A 20645-nucleotide genomic window follows, 5' to 3' on the forward strand; every position below is an offset into this window, starting at 1 on the left:
AGTGTTTTTTTTAACATTTATTTGGGTAACCTGAGCGTCTACCGACCCACAACATGTGAAATAAATCCATCCAGTCCTTTGTTTGTGTTCTGCAGAACCACACAGAGAAAACATCTCTGTTTTAAATGTGCTCTCCTTGTGTTGTCTCAGTGGGGTTGTGGTTGACGTGTATTTTACATGCAACATAATGTAATATGAACAAGAATGTGAATTCTAAGTATGCTGGTGAAACAAATGGTGTTCTTTAGGTTATCAATCAATCAATCAATCAATCAATCAGATCAATCAATCAGGTTAGAGATTGATTTAACATCAAAGACAATGAAGGGGTCTATTTGGGGTCATTCCTTAAAGACTGTGATAGATAAACAGTTTGGTATTGAAGTGAGAACAGACCTTTAGGATACATTGGGGGAGATAAGAAGTCACCTCATGGTGACCTGTGTAACCTTTGAAGTCACATGTCCTGAGGAACCACAGGGAGTGCAGGACTGTAGGAGATGCACACCTGAAGGATCAAAGCCTAAATGAAGTTGTAAATGTCCTGATGTTGTTTTGACCAATATTGTATAAATACCAGAGTCTTTTCTTTGTTCGAAGGGATCACACTTGGCTGCTGACTCTAACAGGTAACATGGCTAACCTGGACTGATGCTGTTTCTTGTTTTTGTAAATAAATGTCTTATATTACATGCAAGTCAGTGTCAGCAGATATTTCTTCATCATCTACACATCATCGTCAAAGGAGGAGGACTTGAGAAACTACATGGTAAACAAAGATCCCCTCCCCTGGTATCTTCACCCAGAGACTCCACCCCAACCGAGAGCAAAAGCTTTGGCATGTCCGCAATATTTTATTATCGCAGTGAAGGAGTGATGTCTATTGGTAAAACTCATGAGGGGTCATTGCATTTAAAGATACACACACACATCAAAACGTGTGTGTGTGTGATAAGGTGATAATGGTGTGCATGGTCGGAGCTGTTAACAGCTTGTTCAGAAAAGCATAGACGGCAAATGATGATCCACGCTCTGCTGATAAATACATTTTAAAGTAATCAACATGTTTGAGCTCTGAGTTTCGATTCTGCAGAAGGAAAGTCACATATGTATCGTGCTGATTAAGAAAATGACACGCCTCGGTCACAGACATTTAAAGCTGCTGCACATCATCATCATCACATCATCGTCATCATCATCACAGAGAGCTGAAGAGACTGTCAGCAGACAGAAACATCAAGAGACTAAATCATCTTCAGAAAACCACTGAGAGGAAGAAACAGCAGAAAGATGAAGTGAGTATCTCACCTGCATACGAATGTTTACATCTCTGATTCTTCTGAACTTTTAGTCTTTTTATTCTTCTTTAGCTTCAATATTTACTTTTCTCACTTTGATGCTTTTTTGACTTATTTGTCTGGAGTAAAAATAAATTCAATTTGTCTTTCCTTTAAAATGATCATAATTACTGATTGTTTTTTGGTTTTTTAATTTTATTGAAGAGGTAGACTTCTAATGTACGTTCAGTAAAATAAGGATTACCACATAATATCAATACTTTGCTAACAAGTAAATGTGCGTGATCATAAAAAGGTACGAGGACGTTAGGGATCTGTAATGTTCTTACTTGTATTAATAAAAACAGTGTTTGCAGCAGGATTTTATAAGAGGTTGCACATTACCTTTTAATTTCCTGTTCCTTCATGCAATAAAAACAAAGTAATACGTAGATGACTTTGTTCCCCTTGTTCACCTTTGCAAACTGTTTCTTGTGGTGTGAATGAAACATCTGTGCTGTATTATCACGGTCGGTGGTGGAAAAACAGGGATGGAGGACCCAATTGCAGAAAACAAAAGATTTATTTAAACAAAAGGTAAAAATTAAAACTTACTTAAATAAATCCAAAAGGTGCAAAAATTCATGAGGAGTAAAAACCAAAGTAAATCTAATCAGCAGGGAGATGAAAAGACAGGCTCAGACCAAAAGACAGAGACAACGACGCACTGCAAAAGACAACCACCATAGACAAGGAACTGACAAAGGACTGAGGAAAAACACAGACTAAATAGACAGGGTTGATTGGACACAGGTGAGACTAATGAGACAGGTGAGGACAATCACACAGGCGGGAAACACAAGGAACAAGTGACAGAAGACCAGAACACTAGACGACAGGTACAAAGTAAAACCCAACACTGACACCACCAAAACCAGATATAGAAAATAAAACAGGAAACACCAAAAGGCCGAACAGACACGGGGAAGAGTTCAGGTGGACGGCCCTGTGACCGACCAGCAGAGGGCAGGACCTTTTCCAAGGGCCCAGCCCGAACACAGACGAAGGAACGTCAGGTGTCGGCCGGACTGCTGATTAGAGGCGTCGGCCGGACCGCAGAGGAGACGTCCTCGGGCAACCTCAACTTGACGCCGACAGTGCTCAGCAGGAACGGGGACAGGAAGCTGAGGGGAAACAAATGACACAAGACCAGAACATTAGACGACAAGTACAAAGGAAAACCCAACACTGACACCACCAAAACCAGATAAACAAAATAAAACAGGAAACACCAAAGACTAGACTAAAAATACAAAACAGGAAATGAACTTACAGGCAACATAGGAGGACACAGGGAAACACACTCAAGACTAAAGTAAACACAGGACTATGAAACATTAAAACACACAAGCTAAACAATCAACACTAGGAAACAAACAGAACACGAAGGACAGAATGAAAATGATAAAAGGATGAAACAGAACCGAACCATGACATGTTGCTTGGTCCAAATATAACTTCAAGCCCCAGAGGAGTTTTTTAGTTCAGTTTTTGTCCATATGCAGTAAAAAACCATATTGGAAAGAAAGTGCAAGAGTTTAAACAGTACAACTGGACAGTTTATCGCTGTTTTCACCCAGATTCTGCCTCCAAATGTTGTCATCAGTGCAAGGTTTCAGCAAAATGGCCAGCGTCCATATTTATATACAGTCAACAAGTTTCATGGTACAGCAGAAGGTACAGGAGCTCTGCTCGCTGTCAGCAGGATGAACAGGTGTGTCTGGGTTTGTTGATAAGTTGTACGATGTAGACCTGCTTACGTAGCACACTTCAAAACATGTCAGAACTAGCTGCTGATGTGTTTACATCTTTGTGTTTTTATTCTCCTTCAGTGCTGCTCAGATTCAAACCACACTGGAGTCCCTGCAGTGTCACTTCACCTGGAACCTGGACCGCAGCAGGAAGTATCTTTTACGTTTCAGGCACAAGATGGAGGACTTCAGCACAGAGGAGGGAAACCGATGGCTGGGTCACATTTACAACCTGTGGGGGTTCATTGAGTATAAGCTGGGGTTAAATGAAGAGGCGAAGAGTTTGTTCCAGAAGGCTGCAGAGACCCTCAACCAGCTGAGAGAGGCAGATGAGGGTCCTTGGTTAGTGGTGAACTACGGGAACCTGGCCTGGCTGCACCACCACCTGGGAGATGAAGCAGAGAGTCAGGATTACCTGTCAAAGGTTGATGCCCTGATGAGAGAATACCCATCTCCATCCCGGGATCCAGAGATCTACGCTGAACAAGCCTGGACCCTGATCTTCACAGAAGACCAGAATCAGGTTTTTGAATACTTTGAGAGAGCTGCCAGCATGCAGCCGGACATGGTGGACTGGAACACCAGCTATGTCATATGGTTAAAGAAAGCCCAACACTTCAGTGAGCCGAGGCAGGTCCCTGACCTCTTGGAGAAAATGAGACAAGCCAAGGAACGGGATCCAAAGAACTTGAACCTGGCTGTTCTGTACCTTGAGCAGCGTGCTGATGAAGGAGGAAACATCAAAGAGGAAGTCCGTGAGTTGGCAGGAAATTTGAGTGCTGGTGCTCTGCACCTCAGTAACAGCGGTATGTGGGTCTTACTAAACCTTTACAGAAACCAAACATCAGCTGATGAGGCCGTTGATTTGGCAGAGAGAGTTCTGAGAGAACATCCAGATGTGCGTTATCTGAAGAAATTTGCTGCACAGTGCTACAGATGGAGGATCATTTATTTCAGCAGAAGTCTCCCTGATCCAGAACAAAGCACGGTGGACCGAGCAATCGCTCTCCACGAGGAGCTGCTCTCTCTTTACCCACATGCTTCACTCAAAAGAGAATTAGATCTTGCAACTGTCTGTGCAAAGTCACATCACAGAAACCACGAAGCTGAGCAGATGTTTCGGAGGCTGCTCGAAAATGAACCTGCAGAACCTGCAGACAAACAGATGCTTTACAACATATATGCAACTTATTTATTCCATGATCAAAATGACAGACACAGGTCAACACAGTATCACATGAAGGCTGCAGCCATACCAGAAACATCCAACCACCGTGAGAACAGCATCAGAATCCTGGAGGAGACTAGAGACAGAGGCAGAGGCAGAATGTGCAGAAAAATAGATGAGTTTCTCCGAAACCTGCCAGAGCCAGGGCAGTAAAGAAAGGGAGGCAAATTTAGGGGGAACAATTCTGTTCATGCAGAATAAGATCTCAGCTAATTTGTACAGAGGTTTCTATCTGTTCACAGAGGCGTTTTGCGTTTGCTCCCAGCACACTGAAACAGCCCTCCTCAAAGTCACCAACGACCTCCTTCTCAACATCCTCCTCAACCTCACTGAAGCCTTCGACACCATCAGCCACAGCATCCTCCTCCATCGCTCCCTTGTCCTAAGGCGTCCCCCAGGGGTCGGTGCTTGGTCCCCTCTTGTTCATCATGTACTCGCTCTCCCTTGGTAACATCCTCCGCCAACATGGCCTCCGTTTCCACTGCTATGCAGATGACACCCAGCTGTACGTCTCCACTGTAACCTGCTCCACCCTGACAAACTGCCTCAATGAAATCAAATCTCTCAACTATGCAAAATCAGACATGATAATCATCGGCCCCAAATCCCTCACCAACTCTTTTCAAAACTTCTGTCTCACAATAGACAACTCCACTCTGTCCCCCTCCACACGTATCTGCAATCTTGGAGTCATTTTCAACAGCGACCTCTCGTTTCATCACCACGTCACCCAGCTCACAAAAACAACTTTTTTCACCCCAAGAACATCCGTCCAGTACTCCAATCACTCGGATGTAAGCGTCCCAATTTATTAAGATTTTATTAATAAACCAGCCGAGATACTTCAGGCTGAAGTTCCATATTCTGTCAAATCCACTTCATCATGATTCTATATGTGTCTCCAGTCTGTTTACAAACCCACCATGATGAGAAAAGTCCATCCTCTCCGTCTTCTGCCTCCTCCACTTTTCAGAAAATGTGTGCTCAAACAGGCCGTTTGGAGATGTTCCCTTCATGACATCACAAAGGGCAGTAGCCCCTCCCCCAGGTGGGTGACACTCCCACAGCTAGGTGTTTGTTCTGCCCTCTGAGTCTGCCTTCTCACCGTAAACAATAGGACATGGAGCCAGAAAGCAGCGAGTACACCCGAGCCCTTCCAGAGAGGGTGCGTGGTCAGACACAGCTCATTTACATATTTAAAGCTACAGACACAGAAACAGCCTGTTCTGAGTTGGGCTGAAATAGAGGGGTTTATAGACATGATCAAATACAGGATCAGAGTGGATTTACAACAACACACTTCACACACATGATGAAGAGGAGCGAGGACACTGATTTACACTTTTTCCAACGCTGTATTTTAGAATTAATGGATTTTCCATAAATTTGTTTTGCTTTGAAAATGTAAAGTCCTTTTTGTTGATGTGAAAGATAATTTCATGTGTGACATTAAAATTATATATAGAGGTGCTCCTTTTTGCTCAAGCTGTGTTTAAGCTTTATACCAATAAATGAACAGTGTGCACTCAAAGAAGTCGTCTCATAGTTGTTTGTTTCAGTGGTTTCACCTCTCCTCCTCTGAAAGGCTTCTTCAGCTCTAAACTATCTGGAGGACGGAGATAGAAACGTAAGCCTTGTTGGACCATTAGCTTCCTAATTCTGCTAAAGCCTTTCGCACACTGAACAATTTTTTATATCTTAAAGGGGACATAATGATGAAAAGAGTGTGTGTGTGTGTGTGTGTGTGTGTGTGTGTGTGTGTGTGTGTGTGAGAGAGAGATAAGATGATAATGGTGCACATGGTCAGAGCTGTTAACAGCTAGCTCAGAGAAAGGGAAATGATGATTCATGCTCTGCTGATAAACACATTTTAACGTATTGTTTTAGTTGTTTAGATGTAAACAAACGGTGGTGTTCAGCTGCTGACGTATCCCGTATCAGTTCTGTGGATTTTTCAATAATATTTATAAAGTTATTAATTAATTTTGTCGTGAATGTTGACGGCTAATGTACTGTTAAGCTAGCGTCTCGCGCAGTAGTGAAACCCGTAGTCTCTCCTAAATGAAGCGTTTTTGACGCAGATTGACACGTTGTTACTTTAGTCTCTGAAAGGTGTATCACCTTAAAAACCACGACCTATGTAGTTGTCATGGTAACAGTTGAACGAACATAATAAACAACGGGCTGCAGACATTCAGCCTTCATCAATCTCTGGTAATATAAACTGTTCCTTTTGAATCGACGTGTTTCTTCATCTTCTCACAAACCGGCTTCTTCACTCTCTGTTTGTCAACAAAAGCACGAGGTCTCAGAGGGGGAGCCGTGACCCTTCATTTAACCACACTGCAGTTACACTCAGAGACCTCCTGGTGGCGACAAAACAAAATAAAGCGGACAACACGCTTGAGCTTTGAGTTTCGATTCTGCAGAAGGAAAGTCACATTTGTATCCTGCTGATTAAGAAAATGACACGCCTCTGTCGCAGACATTTAAAGCTGCTGCACATCATCATCATCATCATCATCATCATCACAGAGAGCTGAAGAGACTGTCAGCAGACAGAAACATCAAGAGACTAAATCATCTTCAGAAAACCACTGAGAGGAAGAAACAGCAGAAAGATGAAGTGAGTATCTGAGCTGCATACGAATGTTTACATCTCTGATTATTCTGAACTTTTAGTCTTTTTATTCTTCTTTAGCTTCAATATTTACTTTTCTCACTTTGATGCTTTTTTGACTTTTTATTTGTCTGAAGTAAAAATAATTTTAATTTGCGTTTCCTTTAAATGATCATAATTACTGATTGTTTTTTGTTTTTTTTTAATTTTATTGAAGAGGTAGAATTATAATTTACCTTCAGTAAAATAAGGATTACCACAGAATATCAATACTTTGCTAACAAGTAAATGTGCGTAATCATAAAAAGGTACGAGGACGTTAGGGATCTGTAATGTTCTTACTTGTATTAATAAAAACAGTGTTTGCAGCAGGATTTTGTAAGAGGTTGCACATCACCTTTTCACTTCCTGTTTCTTCATGCAATAAAAACAAAGTAATACGTAGATGACTTTGTTCCCCTTTTCACCTTTTCAAACTGTTTCTTGTGGTGTGAATGAAACATCTGTGCTGTATTATCACGGTCGGTGGTGGAAAAACAGGGATGGAGGACCCAATTGCAGAAAACAAAAGATTTATTTAAACAAAAGGTAAAAATTAAAACTTACTTAAATAAATCCAAAAGGTGCAAAAATTCATGAGGAGCAAAAACCAAAGTAAATCGAATCAGCAGGGAGATGAAAAGACAGGCTCAGACCAAAAGACAGAGACACAGACAAACTGCAAAAGACAACCATCATAGACAATGAAACGACAAAGGACTGAGGAAAAACACAGACTAAATAGACAGGGTTGATTGGACACAGGTGAGACTAATGAGACAGGTGAGGACAATCACACAGGCGGGAAACACAAGGAACAAGTGACACAAGACCAGAACACTAGACGACAAGTACAAAGTAAAACCCAACACTGACACCACCAAAACCAGATATACAAAATAAAACAGGAAACACCAAAGACTAGACTTAAAATACAAAACAGGAAATAAACTTACAGGCAACATAGGAGGACACAGGGAAACACACTCAAGACTAAAGTAAACACAGGACTATGAAACATTAAAACACACAAGCTAAACAATCAACACTAGGAAACAAACAGAACACGAAGGACAGAATGAAAACGATAAAAGGATGAAACAGAACCAAACCATGATGTGTTGCTTGGTCCAAATATAACTTCAAGACCCAGAGGAGTTTTTTAGTTCAGTTTTTTTCCATATGCAGTAAAAAACCATGTTGGAAAGAAAGAGCAAGAATTTAAACAGTACAACTGGACAGTTTATCGCTGTTTTCACCCAGATTCTGCCTCCAAATGTTGTCATCAGTGCAAGGTTTCAGCAAAATGGCCAGCGTCCATATTTATATACAGTCAACAAGTTTGATGGTACAGCAGAAGGTACAGGAGCTCTGCTCGCTGTCAGCAGGATGAACAGGTGTGTCTGGGTTTGTTGATAAGTTGTACGATGTAGACCTGCTTACGTAGCACACTTCAAAACATATCAGAACTAGCTGCTGATGTGTTTACATGTTTGTGTTTTTATTCTCCTTCAGTGCTGCTCAGATTCAAACACTGGAGTCCCTGCAGTGTCACTTCACCTGGAACCTGGACCGCAGCGAGAACGATCTTTTACGTCTCAGGGACAGGATGGAGGACTTCAGCACAGAGGAGGGAAACCGATGGCTGGGTCACATTTACAACCTGTGGGGGTTCATTCAGTATAAGCTGGGGTTAAATGAAGAGGCGAAGAGTTTGTTCCAGGAGGCGGAGAGTTTGTTCCAGGAGGCGATGAGTTCTTTCCAGAGGGCTGCAGAGACCCTCAACCAGCTGAGAGAGGCAGATGAGGGTCCTTGGTTAGTGGTGAACTACGGGAACCTGGCCTGGCTGCACCACCACCTGGGAGATGAAGCAGAGAGTCAAGCTTACCTGTCAAGGGTTGATGCCCTGATGAGAGAATACCCATCTCCATCCCAGGGCGAGCTCCATCCAGAGATCTACGCTGAGAAGGCCTGGACCCTGATGTTCTTCACAGAAGACCAGAATCTGGTTGTTGAATACTTTGAGAAAGCTGCCAGAATGCAGCCGGACATGGTGGACTGGAACACCAGCTATGTCATATGGTTAAAGAAAGCCCAACACTTCAGTGAGCCGAGGCAGGTCCCTGGCCTCTTGGAGAAAATGAGACAAGCCAAGGAACGGGATCCAGAGAACTTGAACCTGGCTGTTCTCTACCTTGAGCAGCGTGCTGATGAAGGAGGAAACATCCGAGAGGAAGTCCGTGAGTTGGCAGGAAATTTGAGTGCTGGTGCTCTGCACCTCAGTAACAGCGGTATGTGGGTCTTACTAAACCTTTACAGAAAACAAACATCAGCTGATGAGGCCGTTGATTTGGCAGAGAGAGTTCTGAGAGAACATCCAGATGTGCGTTATCTGAAGAAATTTGCTGCACAGTGCTACAGATGCAGGATCATTTATTCCAGCAGAGGTCTCCCTGATCCAGAACAAAACATGATGGACCGAGCAATCGCTCTCCACGAGGAGCTGCGCTCTCTTTACCCACATGCTTTACTCAAAAGAGAAATAGATCTTGCAACTGTTTGTGCAAGATCACATCACAGAAACCACGAAGCTGAGCAGATATTTCGGAGGCTGCTCGAAAATGAACCTGCAGAACCTGCAGACAAACAGATGCTTTACAACATATATGCAACTTATTTATTCCATGATCAAAATGACAGACACGGGTCGATACAGTATCACATGAATGCAGCAGCAATACCAGAAAAATCCAACCACCGTGAGAAGAGCATCAGAATCCTGCAGGAGACTAGAGACAGAGGCAGAGGCAGAATGTGCAGAGAAATAGAGGAGTTTCTCCGAAACCTGCCAGAGCCAGGCCAGTAAAGAAAGTGAGGCAAATTTAGGGGGAACAATTCTGTTCAAGTAGAAGAAAGATCTCAGCTAATTTGTACAGAGGTTTCTACCTGTTCACAGAGGCGTTTTGCGTTCGCTCCCGGCACACTGAAACAGCCCTCCTCAAAGTCACCAACGACCTTCTCCTCAACATCCTCCATCGCTCCCTTGTCCTAAGGCGTCCCCCAGGGGTCTGTGCTTGGTCCCCTCTTGTTCATCATATAGTTGCTCTCCCTTGGTAACATCCTCCGCCAACAGGGCCTCCGTTTCCACTGCTATGCAGATGACACCCAGCTGTGCGTCTCCACTGTAACCTGCTCCACCCTGACAAACTGCCTCAATGAACTCAAATCTCTCAACTATGCAAAATCAGACATGATAATCATCGGCCCCAAATCCCACACCAACTCTTTTCAAAACTTCTGCCTCACAATAGACAACTGATGAAAGATCCCAGATGATTCACCTCACCACACCGGTCTGAAGCGAGGGAGACTGCTCATCGTCAACAGCTGAAAGCTCGGCTGACACTTTTACCCCCTCGCAGGAGAATTTCCCCTCAAGCTGAGTTCAGGCTGAATTTAGCTAATCACAATAGTCATATATTTACTTTTATAAACCTTATCATAAAAGTTGATATGTATTACATGCATAATGTGTACTTATAATATTGTAAGGAGTGTCATATTATTATGTGTTAGAATAGTTGGCGCTTGTGTAAGTGCAGGCTGTAAATCTTATTGGGGGTCCTGGACTGCTCACATAGTGGGGTGCGTACAAGTGCCCTGTTAGAGATCAGGGAGTGTCCTGCAGCTGCATGACAAACACACATATAACCATATATGTCTTGTTTTTGCTACATTATTTTTGACGTAACCCAAAATGTATATTGAAATTGTAATGACGTAGATGTTGAGAGTCAACCAGAGTATAAAGGAGGGAAGCACAAGCTTCTCTCTGGTTCAGTCTTCCTTTTTGGGACTTGACTTCTGCTCTACACTTGTTCTGCACCTGTGATCAGCTGACTTATATTCTCTTTTATTTAGCTCTAGTCACTCACTGTGAGAATAGCACTCTTTTGTAGGATTTGTATTATTTTGTAATCTCTGTGTTTAATAAATTGTGTTATTATAAAATAAAAGGAAACCTTCCATTGTAAGGACTTTCCAACAAAAACCCTTTTCCTTTCAGATCTTATATTTTTCTCTTGTTGGACCACGACGGACCAAAGGGACAGAAGACTAAGGTAAGAAGCTTTTTGTCCCCATTGTTCCAACACCAGAGAGGACACATAGACTGGGGAGGGACACTCCGCTTTAAAGTGGTTAGGACCCACTAGGGTGTGAGAGACCCAAGGAGAGTCCCCTCCAGGTAACGGATGTGAAGGAGGCCTTTCCAGTATTAACAGCCTATGATCTGACCATAGAGGGGAATGACTTCAACACTGTAATAACTCAATAACTTTAAAGGTATCAAAGCTGAATAAACTGTGTATTTCTTTAACCGCTCCTAATAACCAATAGTGATGTTCTAGTTCAAGGCAGCAGCGATATCTTTATGAAAGGCAGTTATTGGTCCTCCTGACGAGATTCACACTCGGCCCAGACCGACCAATCAAAGTGAGGCAGGGTTGACGTTTCAAGGTCAAGTAGTAAATAAGAGCAACAAACTAGGATATTAAAATAATTCCTAAAAACGCCAACTGCTTAGCCGAGATCCCCGCGCTCTCGCAACAGAGTCTGCCTTCTCACCGTAAACAATAGGACATGGAGCCAGAAAGCAGCGAGTACACCCGAGCCCTTCCAGAGAGGGGGCGTGGTCAGACACAGCTCATTTACATATTTAAAGCTACAGACACAGAAACAGCCTGTTCTGAGCAGGGCTGAAATAGAGGGGTTTATAGACATGATCAAATACAGGATCAGAGTGGATTTACAACAACACACTTCACACACATGATGAAGAGGAGCGAGGACACTGATTTACACTTTTTCCAACGCTGTATTTTAGAATTAATTTTAGAGTTTTGCTTTGAAAATGTAAAGTCCTTTTTGTTGATGTGAAAGTTCATTTCATATGTGACATTTTAATTATATATAGAGATGATCCTTTTTGCTTAAGCAGTGTTTAAGCTTTATACCAATAAATGAACAGTGTGCACTCAAAGAAGTCGTCTCATAGTTGTTTGTTTCAGTGGTTTCACCTCTCCTCCTCTGAAAGGCTTCTTCAGCTCTAAACTATCTGGAGGACGGAGATAGAAACGGAAGCCTTGTTGCTTCCTATTTCTGCTAAAGCCTGTCACACACTGAACAATTTTTAACATCTTAAAGGGGAAATAATGATAAAAAGTGTGTGTGTGTGTGTGTGTGTGTGTGTGTGTGTGTGTGTGTGAGAGAGATAAGGTGATAATGGTGCACATGGTCAGAGCTGATAACAGCTAGCTCAGAGAAAGGGAAATGATGATTCATGCTCTGCTGATAAACACATTTTAAAGTATTGTTTTAGTTGTTTAGATGTAAACAAACGGTGGTGTTCAGCTGCTGACGTATCCCGCATCAGTTCTGTGGATTTTTCAATAATATTTATAAAGTTATTAATTAATTTTGTCGTGAATGTTGACGGCTAATGTACTGTTAAGCTAGCGTCTCGCGCAGTAGTGAAACCCGTAGTCTCTCCTAAATGAAGCGTTTTTGACGCAGATTGACACGTTGTTACTTTAGTCTCTAAAAGGTGTACCACCTTAAAAACCACGACCTATATAGTTGTCATGGTAACAGTTGAACGAACATAATAAACAACGGGCTGCAGACATTCAGCCTTCATCAATCTCTGGTAATATAAACTGTTCCTTTTGAATCGACGTGTTTCTTCATCTTCTCACAAACCGGCTTCTTCACTCTCTGTCAACAAAAGCACGTGGTCTCAGAGGGGGAGCCGTGACCCTTCATTTAACCACACTGCAGTTACACGCAGAGACCTCCTGGTGGCGACAAATCACAATAAAGCGGACAACACGTTTGAGCTTTGAGTTTCCATTCTGCAGAAGGAAAGTCACATTTGTATCCTGCTGATTAAGAAAATGACACGCCTCTGTCACAGACATTTAAAGCTGCTGCACATCATCATCATCATCGTCATCATCATCACAGAGAGCTGAAGAGACTGTCAGCAGACAGAAACATCAAGAGACTAAATCATCTTCAGAAAACCACTGAGAGGAAGAAACAGCAGAAAGATGAGGTGAGTATCTGAGCTGCATACGAATGTTTACATCTCTGATTATTCTGAACTTTTAGTCTTTTTATTCTTTAGCTTCATTATTTACTTTTCTCACTTTGATGCTTTTTGGACTTTTTATTTGTCATGCTTTGGTTTTGTTTCTGTGTTTTGTCTTGTTTTCGTTTTCTTTCTTTCCTTAGTGTTCTGTTTGTTTCCCCTCGTGTTTTCCTGTGTCTAAGTCTTTTCTGAGGCCTGGACTACAAAGCAGGATTTGATCTTAGCGAGGTCACTTCAGGGTTAACTCTGGGTTTTCAGTCCTACGAAGGTCGATTACTTTTCACCTGGGTAAATCACCACGGTAACTGATGCTGAACACCTGACCTGCTCCGGAGCAGGTTATGTTGGAGATAAGAGATCAAACTGTGAAAATCTCCGCACACTGACCAATCAGATCTTTAGATCGTGGAGCTCGAGAGGAGGAGGGGGGACACTTTATGTGTCCCGCATGATTTTACATCAGACTATAGTCTGTTTAGTTAATGATTATTGTTTACTGATATCCTTAAACAGAGACTGAAGAAAGTACCGGAACGTTTTAGTTGAAGATGTAAAATAATGAATATTTTCTTGTGTCTTTGTATTTTCATGTTGAACGTGTCCATGCTGCTCTGTTTGTGATGAGCTGCAGTTTAACTTCTAAAAGCTTTTCTCCACTTTAAAGAGTCAGAGCAGCACATTCAGTTCAGAGCAGAAACGAGTTATTAGAGTCAGTTCTAAGGTGAACTAACCATGGGACAAATATAAGCTGCATATTTTCCTTTGTTTTGCTCTTCCTGCATTTGTTCCTGCAGCTGTGTCTCTTGGGAGCCTGTTTGTCTTAACATAGTTATATTGTTAAAAGAGTTTGTAGTTTGTGTAAATATGTTTGTAGATATGACGATCTGCTGACGGCAGACGCGGTGATGATTGTGATAGGTTAAATGATGCTAGCTCCGCCCCTTTTACGTGAACGTGCTCTTGGAAACCCTCAGGTTGATAACCGGCATCGTAGGACTGATAATCACCATCTTGTATGTCAGAGTTTGTTAAACCAGATCACCCAGAGAGACCCTGATATGTTGAACTCTCTACGTAGTCCAGACCTCTGGTGTTCACTTGTTTAGTCTTCTCCCTGTTCTTCTGTGTTTTCATCCTTCAGTTCCTCGTGTTTCTTCAGTGTTCCATGTTATTAGTATTGTCTTGTTTCCTGCCTTCTGTGTTTCCCTCCTGTCTTGATTACCCTGTTTGTCCTCACCTGTCTTATTAGTCTCACCTACGTCTGATTACCCCTTGTCCATTTAGTCTCTGTGTTTTCCTCAGTCTCTTGTCGGTTCATTCTCGTTGGTCTCTGGTAGTCAGTTTGTTGATGTGCCTTTGCTGTTTTGCTCCTGTGGATTACTTTGTTTTGCTCTTTGGGTTTTTGGGTTTTTGGAATTCTGGATTTATTATTTGATTAAGTTTTTGTTTTATCTGTTGTTTAATAAATTTGAGTTTTCCTGCAGTTGGGTCCTCCTTCCCTGTTTTCTACCCGTGAGCGTGACACGGTTAAAATACATTTAATTTGTGTTTCCTTTAAATGATCATGATTACTGATTGTTTTTTTTTAAATATATATTTTATTGAAGAGGTAGAATTATAATTTACCTTCAGTAAAATAAGGATTATCACATAATACCCCCCTGAACTGCTACCTTATCGTGGTGGGGGAGTTTGAGCACCCGAATGACCCTAGGAGCTATGTTGTCGGGGGCTTTGAGCCCCCAGCAGGGTCACCCAAGGCAAACAGGTCCTAGGTGACGGGTCAGACCAAAAGCAGTTCATAAAACCCCTATGAAAGGAATAGAAACAAGGACCATGACGTCGCCCGGCATGGCGGAACCCCACCCTGGAGCCAGGCCTGGGGTTGGGCCCGCAGGAGAACGCCTGGTGGCCGGGCTCTTGCCCGTGGGGCCCGGCCGGGCTCAGCCCGAAAGGACGACGCGGGCCCGTCCTCCTATGGACCCACCACCCACAGAGGAAGCCATAGGGGTCGGGTGCAATGTGGATCGGGCGGCAGTCGACGGCGGGGGCCTCGGCGACCCGATCCCCGGACGCAGCTTCTGGCGTTCGGGACATGGAACGTCACCTCACTGGGGGGGGAAGGAGCCCGAGCTTGTGCGGGAGGTTGAGAGGTACCGGCTAGATAAATAGTCGGGCTCACCGCCACGCACTGCTTGGGCTCTGGAACCCAGCTCCTCGAGAGGGGCTGGACTCTCTACTTCTCTGGAGTTGCCCGCGGTGAGAGGCGGCGGGCTGGTGTGGGCTTGCTCATAGCCCCACAGCTCAGCCGCCAGGTGTCGGAGTTCACCCTGATGAACGAGAGGGTCGTGTCCCTACGCCTTCGGGTTGGGGACAGGTCTCTCACTGTCGTCTCGGCATACGGCCCGAATGGCAGTGTGGAGTACCCGGCCTTCTTGGAGTCCCTGGGAGGGGTGCTGGACAGTGCTCCGACTGGGGACTCCATTGTTCTACTGGGGTCACTTGGGCAACGATAGTGAGATCTGGAGTGGGGTGATTGGGATGAACTGCCTCCCTGATCTGAACCAGAGTGGTGTTCTGTTATTGGACTTCTGTGCTAGTCACAGTTTGTCCATAACGAACACCATGTTCGAGCACAGGGATGTCCATAAGTGCACGTGGCACCAGGACTCCCTAGGCCGGAGGTCGATGATAGACTTTGTGGTCGTGTCATCTGACCTTCGGCCGTGTGTCTCGGACACTCGGCTGAGCTGTCAACTGGTCACCACCTGGTGGTGAGTTGGATGTGCTGGCAGGGGAGGAAGCCGGTCAGACTCGGCAGGCCCAAACGTGTAGTGAGGGTCTGCTGGGAACGTCTGGCTGAACCCTCTGTTAGCGAGGTCTTCAACTCCCACCTCCGGACGAGCTTTTCGCAGATCCCGGGGAAGGCTGGGTGCATTGAGTCCGAGTGGACCATGTTCTCCACCTCCATTGTCAAAGCAGCTGCTCGGAGCTGTGGTCGCAGGGTCTCTGGTGCCTGTCGTGGCGGCAATCCCCGAACCCGGTGGTGGACACCGGAAGTAAGGGAGGCTGTCAAGCTGAAGAAGGAGTCCTATCGGGCGTTGCTAGCGCATAGGACTCCTGAGGCAGCTGACGGGTACCGGCAGGCCAGGCGTTCCGCAGCCCGGGCGGTCGTGGAGGCAAAAACTCGGGCCTGGGAGGAGTTCGGGGAGGCCATGGAGGAGGACTTTCGGTCGGCCTCGAGGAAATTCTGGCAAACCGTCCGTCGCCTCAGGAGGGGGAAGCAGTGCTTCAACAACACTGTTTACAGTGGAGGTGGGGAGCTAGACGAAAAACTAAAAGGAGTCCAATTATTGGCCTTTACAAGATTGATTGCTTCACCCCTTCTGACTAAGTTTTGTACCTCGGATCTGTTAGTAGTGTTATCATCATTTAAGTTGATGAGTCCTATGACAGTAGTTTATCAGCATATTTTACAATGGCATTATCATGATGTAAAGCAGTACAGTCATTAGTCCAAATTAAAACATTAAAACAAGTTCATCAGACAGTCTCTGATACTGGGTTTGTGACTCTGTAGGAACCAGCTCTATCAGAACGCTCCGTTTTGGTGTGTGTCTCTTTAAGTGCTGTTGACGGACATTTCTTGCAGCCAGGCTCTCCTTGGTCCAAATATTTAATACAGGGTGACGAGTCACGATTGCAGGTAGGTCAGTTTATCGCTGTTTTCACCCAGATTCTGCCTCCAAATGTTGTCATCAGTGCAAGGTTTCAGCAAAATGGCCAGCGTCCATATTTATATACAGTCAACATGTTTGATGGTACAGCAGAAGGTACAGGAGCTCTGCTCGTTGTCAGCAGGATGAACAGGTGTGTCTGGGTTTGTTGATAAGTTGTACGATGTAGACCTGCTTACGTAGCACACATCAAAACATGTCAGAACTAGCTGCTGATGTGTTTACATCTTTGTGTTTTTATTCTCCTTCAGTGCTGCTCAGAGTCAAACCACACTGGAGTCCCTGCAGTGTCACTTCACCTGGAACCTGGACTGCAGCAGGAAGTATCTTTTACGTCTCACACACAAGATGGAGGACTTCAGCACGGAGGAGGGAAACCGATGGCTGGGTCACATTTACAACCTGTGGGGGTTCATTCAGTATAAGCTGGGGTTAAATGAAGAGGCGAAGAGTTTGTTCCAGAAGGCTGCAGAGACCCTCAACCAGCTGAGAGAGGCAGATGAGGGTCCTTGGTTAGTGGTGAAATACGGGAACCTGGCCTGGCTGCACCGCCACCTGGGATATGATCCAGAGAGTCAGGCTTACCTGTCAAAGGTTGATGCCCTGATGAGAGAATACCCATCTCCATCCCAGGGTGAGCTCCATCCAGAGATCTACGCTGAGAAGGCCTGGACCCTGATGTTCTTCAGAGAATACCAGAATCTGGTTGTTGAATACTTTGAGAAAGCTACCAGCATGCAGCCGGACATGGTGGACTGGAACACCAGCTATGTCATATGGTTAAAGAAAGCCCAACGCTTCAGTGAGCCGTGGCAGGTCCCTGACCTCTTGGAGAAAATGAGACAAGCCATGGAACGGGATCCAAAGAACTTCTACCTCGCTGTTCTCTACCTTGAGCAGCGTGCTGATGAAGGAGAAAACATCGAAGAGGAAGTCCGTGAGTTGGCAGGAAAATTGAGTGCTGGAGCTCTGCACCTCAGTAACAGCGGTATGTGGGTCTTACTAAACCTTTACAGAAACCACATATCAGTTGATGAGGCCGTTGATTTGGCAGAGAAAGTTCTGGGAGAACATCCAGATGTGCGTTATCTGAAGAAATTTGCTGCGTACTGCTACAGATGGAGGATCATTTATTACAGCAGAGGTCTCCCTGATCCAGAACAAAGCATGATGGACCGAGCAATCGCTCTCCACGAGGAGCTGCTCTCTCTTTACCCACATGCTTCATTCAAAAGAGAATTAGATCTTGCAACTGTCTGTGCAAAGTCACATCACAGCAAGCACAAAGCTGAGCAGATATTTCAGAAGCTGCTCAAAAATGAACCTGCAGAACCTGCAGACAAACAGATGCTTTACAACATATATGCAGATTATTTATTCTTTGTACAAAAGCACAGACACGGGTCGATTCAGTATCACAAGGAGGCTGCAGCCATACCAGAAAAATCCAACCACCGTGAGAAGAGCATCAGATTCCTGCAGAAGAATAAAGACAGAGATATAGAGGAGTTTCTCCGAAACCTGCCAGAGCCAGGGCAGTAAAGAAAGGGAGGCAAATTTAGGGGGAACAATTCTGTTCAAGCAGAATAAAGATCTCAGCTAATTTGTACAGAGGCTTCTATCTGTTCACAGAGGCGTTTTGCGTTTGCTCCCGGCACACTGAAACAGCCCTCCTCAAAGTCACCAACGACCTCCTCCTCAACATCCTCCTCAACCTCACTGAAGCCTTCGACACCATCAGCCACAGCATCCTCCTCCATAGCTCCTTTGTCCTAAGGCGTCCCCCAGGGGTCGGTGCTTGGTCCCCTCTTGATCATCATGTACTCGCTCTCCCTTGGTAACATCCTCCGCCAACATGGCCTCCGTTTCCACTGCTATGCAGATGACACCCAGCTGTACGTCTCCACTGTAACCTGCTCCACCCTGACAAACTGCCTCAATGAACTCAAATCTCTCAACTATGCAAAATCAGACATGATAATCATCGGCCTCAAATCCCTCACCAACTCTTTTCAAAACTTCTGCCTCACAATAGACAACTGTTGAAAGATCCCAGATGATTCACTTCACCTCACCGGTCTGAAGCGAGGGAGACTGCTCATCGTCAACAGCTGAAAGCTCGGCTGACACTTTTACCCCCTCGCAGGAGAATTTCCCCTCAAGCTGAGTTCAGGCTGAATTTAGCTAATCACAATAGTCATCTTTTTACTTTCATAAACTTTATCATTAAAAGTTGATATGTATTACATGCATAATGTGTACTTATAACATTGTAAGGAGTGTCATATTATTATGTGTTAGAATAGTTGGCGCTTGTGTAAGTGCAGGCTGTAAATCTTATTGGGGGTACTGGACTGCTCACATAGTGGGGTGCGTACAAGTGCCCTGTTAGAGATCAGGGAGTGTCCTGCAGCTGCATGACAAACACACATAGAACCATATATGTCTTGTTTTTGCTACATTATTTTTGACGTAACCCAAAATGTATATTGAAATTGTCATGACATAGATGTTGAGAGTCAACCAGAGTATATAGGAGGGAAGCACAAGCTTCTCTCTGGGTCAGTCTTCCTTTTTGGGACTTGACTTCTGCTCTACACTTGTTCTGCACCTGTGATCAACTGACTTATATTCTCTTTTATTTAGCTCTAGTCTCTCACTGTGAGAATAGCACTCTTTTGTAGGATTTGTATTATTTTGTAATCTCTGTTTTTAATCAATTGTGTTATTATAAAATAAAAGGAAACCTTCCATTGTAAGGACTTTCCAACAAAAACCCTTTTCCTTTCAGATCTTATATTTTCCTCCTGTTGGACCACGACGGACCAAAGGGATAGAAGACTAAGGTAAGAAGCTTTTTGTCCCCATTGTTCCAATACCAGAGAGGAAAACATAGACTGGGGAGGGACACTCTGCTTTAAAGTGGTTAGGACCCACTAGGGTGTGAGAGACCCAAGGAGAGTCCCCTCCAGGTAACGGCTGTGAAGGAGGCCTTTCCAGTATTAACAGCCTATGATCTGACCATAGAGGGGAATGACTTCAACACTGTCATAACTCAATAACTTTAAAGGTATAAAAGCTGAATAAACTGTGTATTTCTTTAACCGCTCCTAATAACCAATAGTGATGTTCTAGTTCAAGGCAGCAGCGATATCTTTATGAAAGGCAGTTATTGGTCCTCTTGACGAGGTTCACACTCGGCCCAGACCGACCAATCAAAGTGAGGCAGGGTCGAGGTTTCAAGGTCAAGTAGTACATAAGAGCAACAAGCTTTTTAAAAAATGTTTTTAACTGTGTTGCACCAGATGTATTGCAGATAGTTAACTCTGAGCTAACTGTAGTTAGCTCTCTACAGACAGCCACTTTTCCTAAGTCGCTAAAGACAGCAGTGATTAAACCCCTCCTAAAAAAGAGTAATCTGAATGCTTTATCAATTAACAACTACAGACCCATATCAAACTTGCCTTTCTTAGGCAAAATAATCGAAAAAGCAGTGTTTGTGCAACTTAACACTTTTATGGTACAAAAGAAATACTTCAGTGTTTTTCAGTCAGGATTCAGGTCAAAGCACAGCACTGAGACTGCTCTTATCAAAGTGCTAAATGATATCTATGTGAACAGTGATGCATCTAAAGTCTCAGTTTTAGTGCTACTGGATCTTAGTGCTGCATTTGATACGGTGGACCATAACATACTGCTGGACAGACTTCAAAACTGGCTTGGAGTTTCTGGAACTGCCTTAAACTGGTGTAAATCTTACTTACAGGACAGGGTCTACAGGG

General features: G+C 44.0%; 3 protein-coding genes across 4 annotated transcripts; all 3 read left to right on the forward strand.

The window, feature by feature from the left end:
• The first annotated feature begins 1194 nt into the window (after window positions 1-1194).
• On the forward strand, window positions 1195-5995 carry LOC306827714 (interferon-induced protein with tetratricopeptide repeats 1B-like). Of its 2 annotated transcripts, XR_013779664.1 has the most exons (3): window positions 1195-1295; window positions 3170-5110; window positions 5222-5995. XR_013779664.1 is itself a non-coding variant. In XM_079349705.1 (2 exons), exons 1-2 carry the CDS (start codon window positions 1291-1293, stop codon window positions 4467-4469), a joined length of 1305 nt encoding a protein of 434 aa, XP_079205831.1. In that variant the 5' UTR covers window positions 1195-1290; the 3' UTR covers window positions 4470-5995. The 2 variants fall into 2 exon arrangements, 1 of the variants encoding a protein (XP_079205831.1); XM_079349705.1 differs by having other exon boundaries at window positions 3170-5995.
• Window positions 5996-8364: 2369 nt separating this feature from the next.
• On the forward strand, window positions 8365-10294 carry LOC306828539 (interferon-induced protein with tetratricopeptide repeats 1-like; the record flags this gene model as incomplete). Its single annotated transcript, XM_079351059.1, has 3 exons — window positions 8365-8372; window positions 8491-9532; window positions 10076-10294. 3 exons carry the CDS (start codon window positions 8365-8367, stop codon window positions 10292-10294), a joined length of 1269 nt encoding a protein of 422 aa, XP_079207185.1.
• A 2656-nt stretch (window positions 10295-12950) lies between these two features.
• LOC306827729 (interferon-induced protein with tetratricopeptide repeats 1-like) lies at window positions 12951-19639 on the forward strand. The gene is made up of 2 exons (XM_079349744.1): window positions 12951-13090; window positions 17115-19639. Exons 1-2 carry the CDS (start codon window positions 13086-13088, stop codon window positions 18403-18405), a joined length of 1296 nt encoding a protein of 431 aa, XP_079205870.1. The 5' UTR covers window positions 12951-13085; the 3' UTR covers window positions 18406-19639.
• The last annotated feature ends 1006 nt before the right edge of the window (window positions 19640-20645 follow it).

This window comes from Symphodus melops (assembly GCF_947650265.1).
Source record: "Symphodus melops genome assembly, chromosome: 8".
Classification (NCBI taxonomy): Eukaryota; Metazoa; Chordata; class Actinopteri; order Labriformes; family Labridae; genus Symphodus; species Symphodus melops.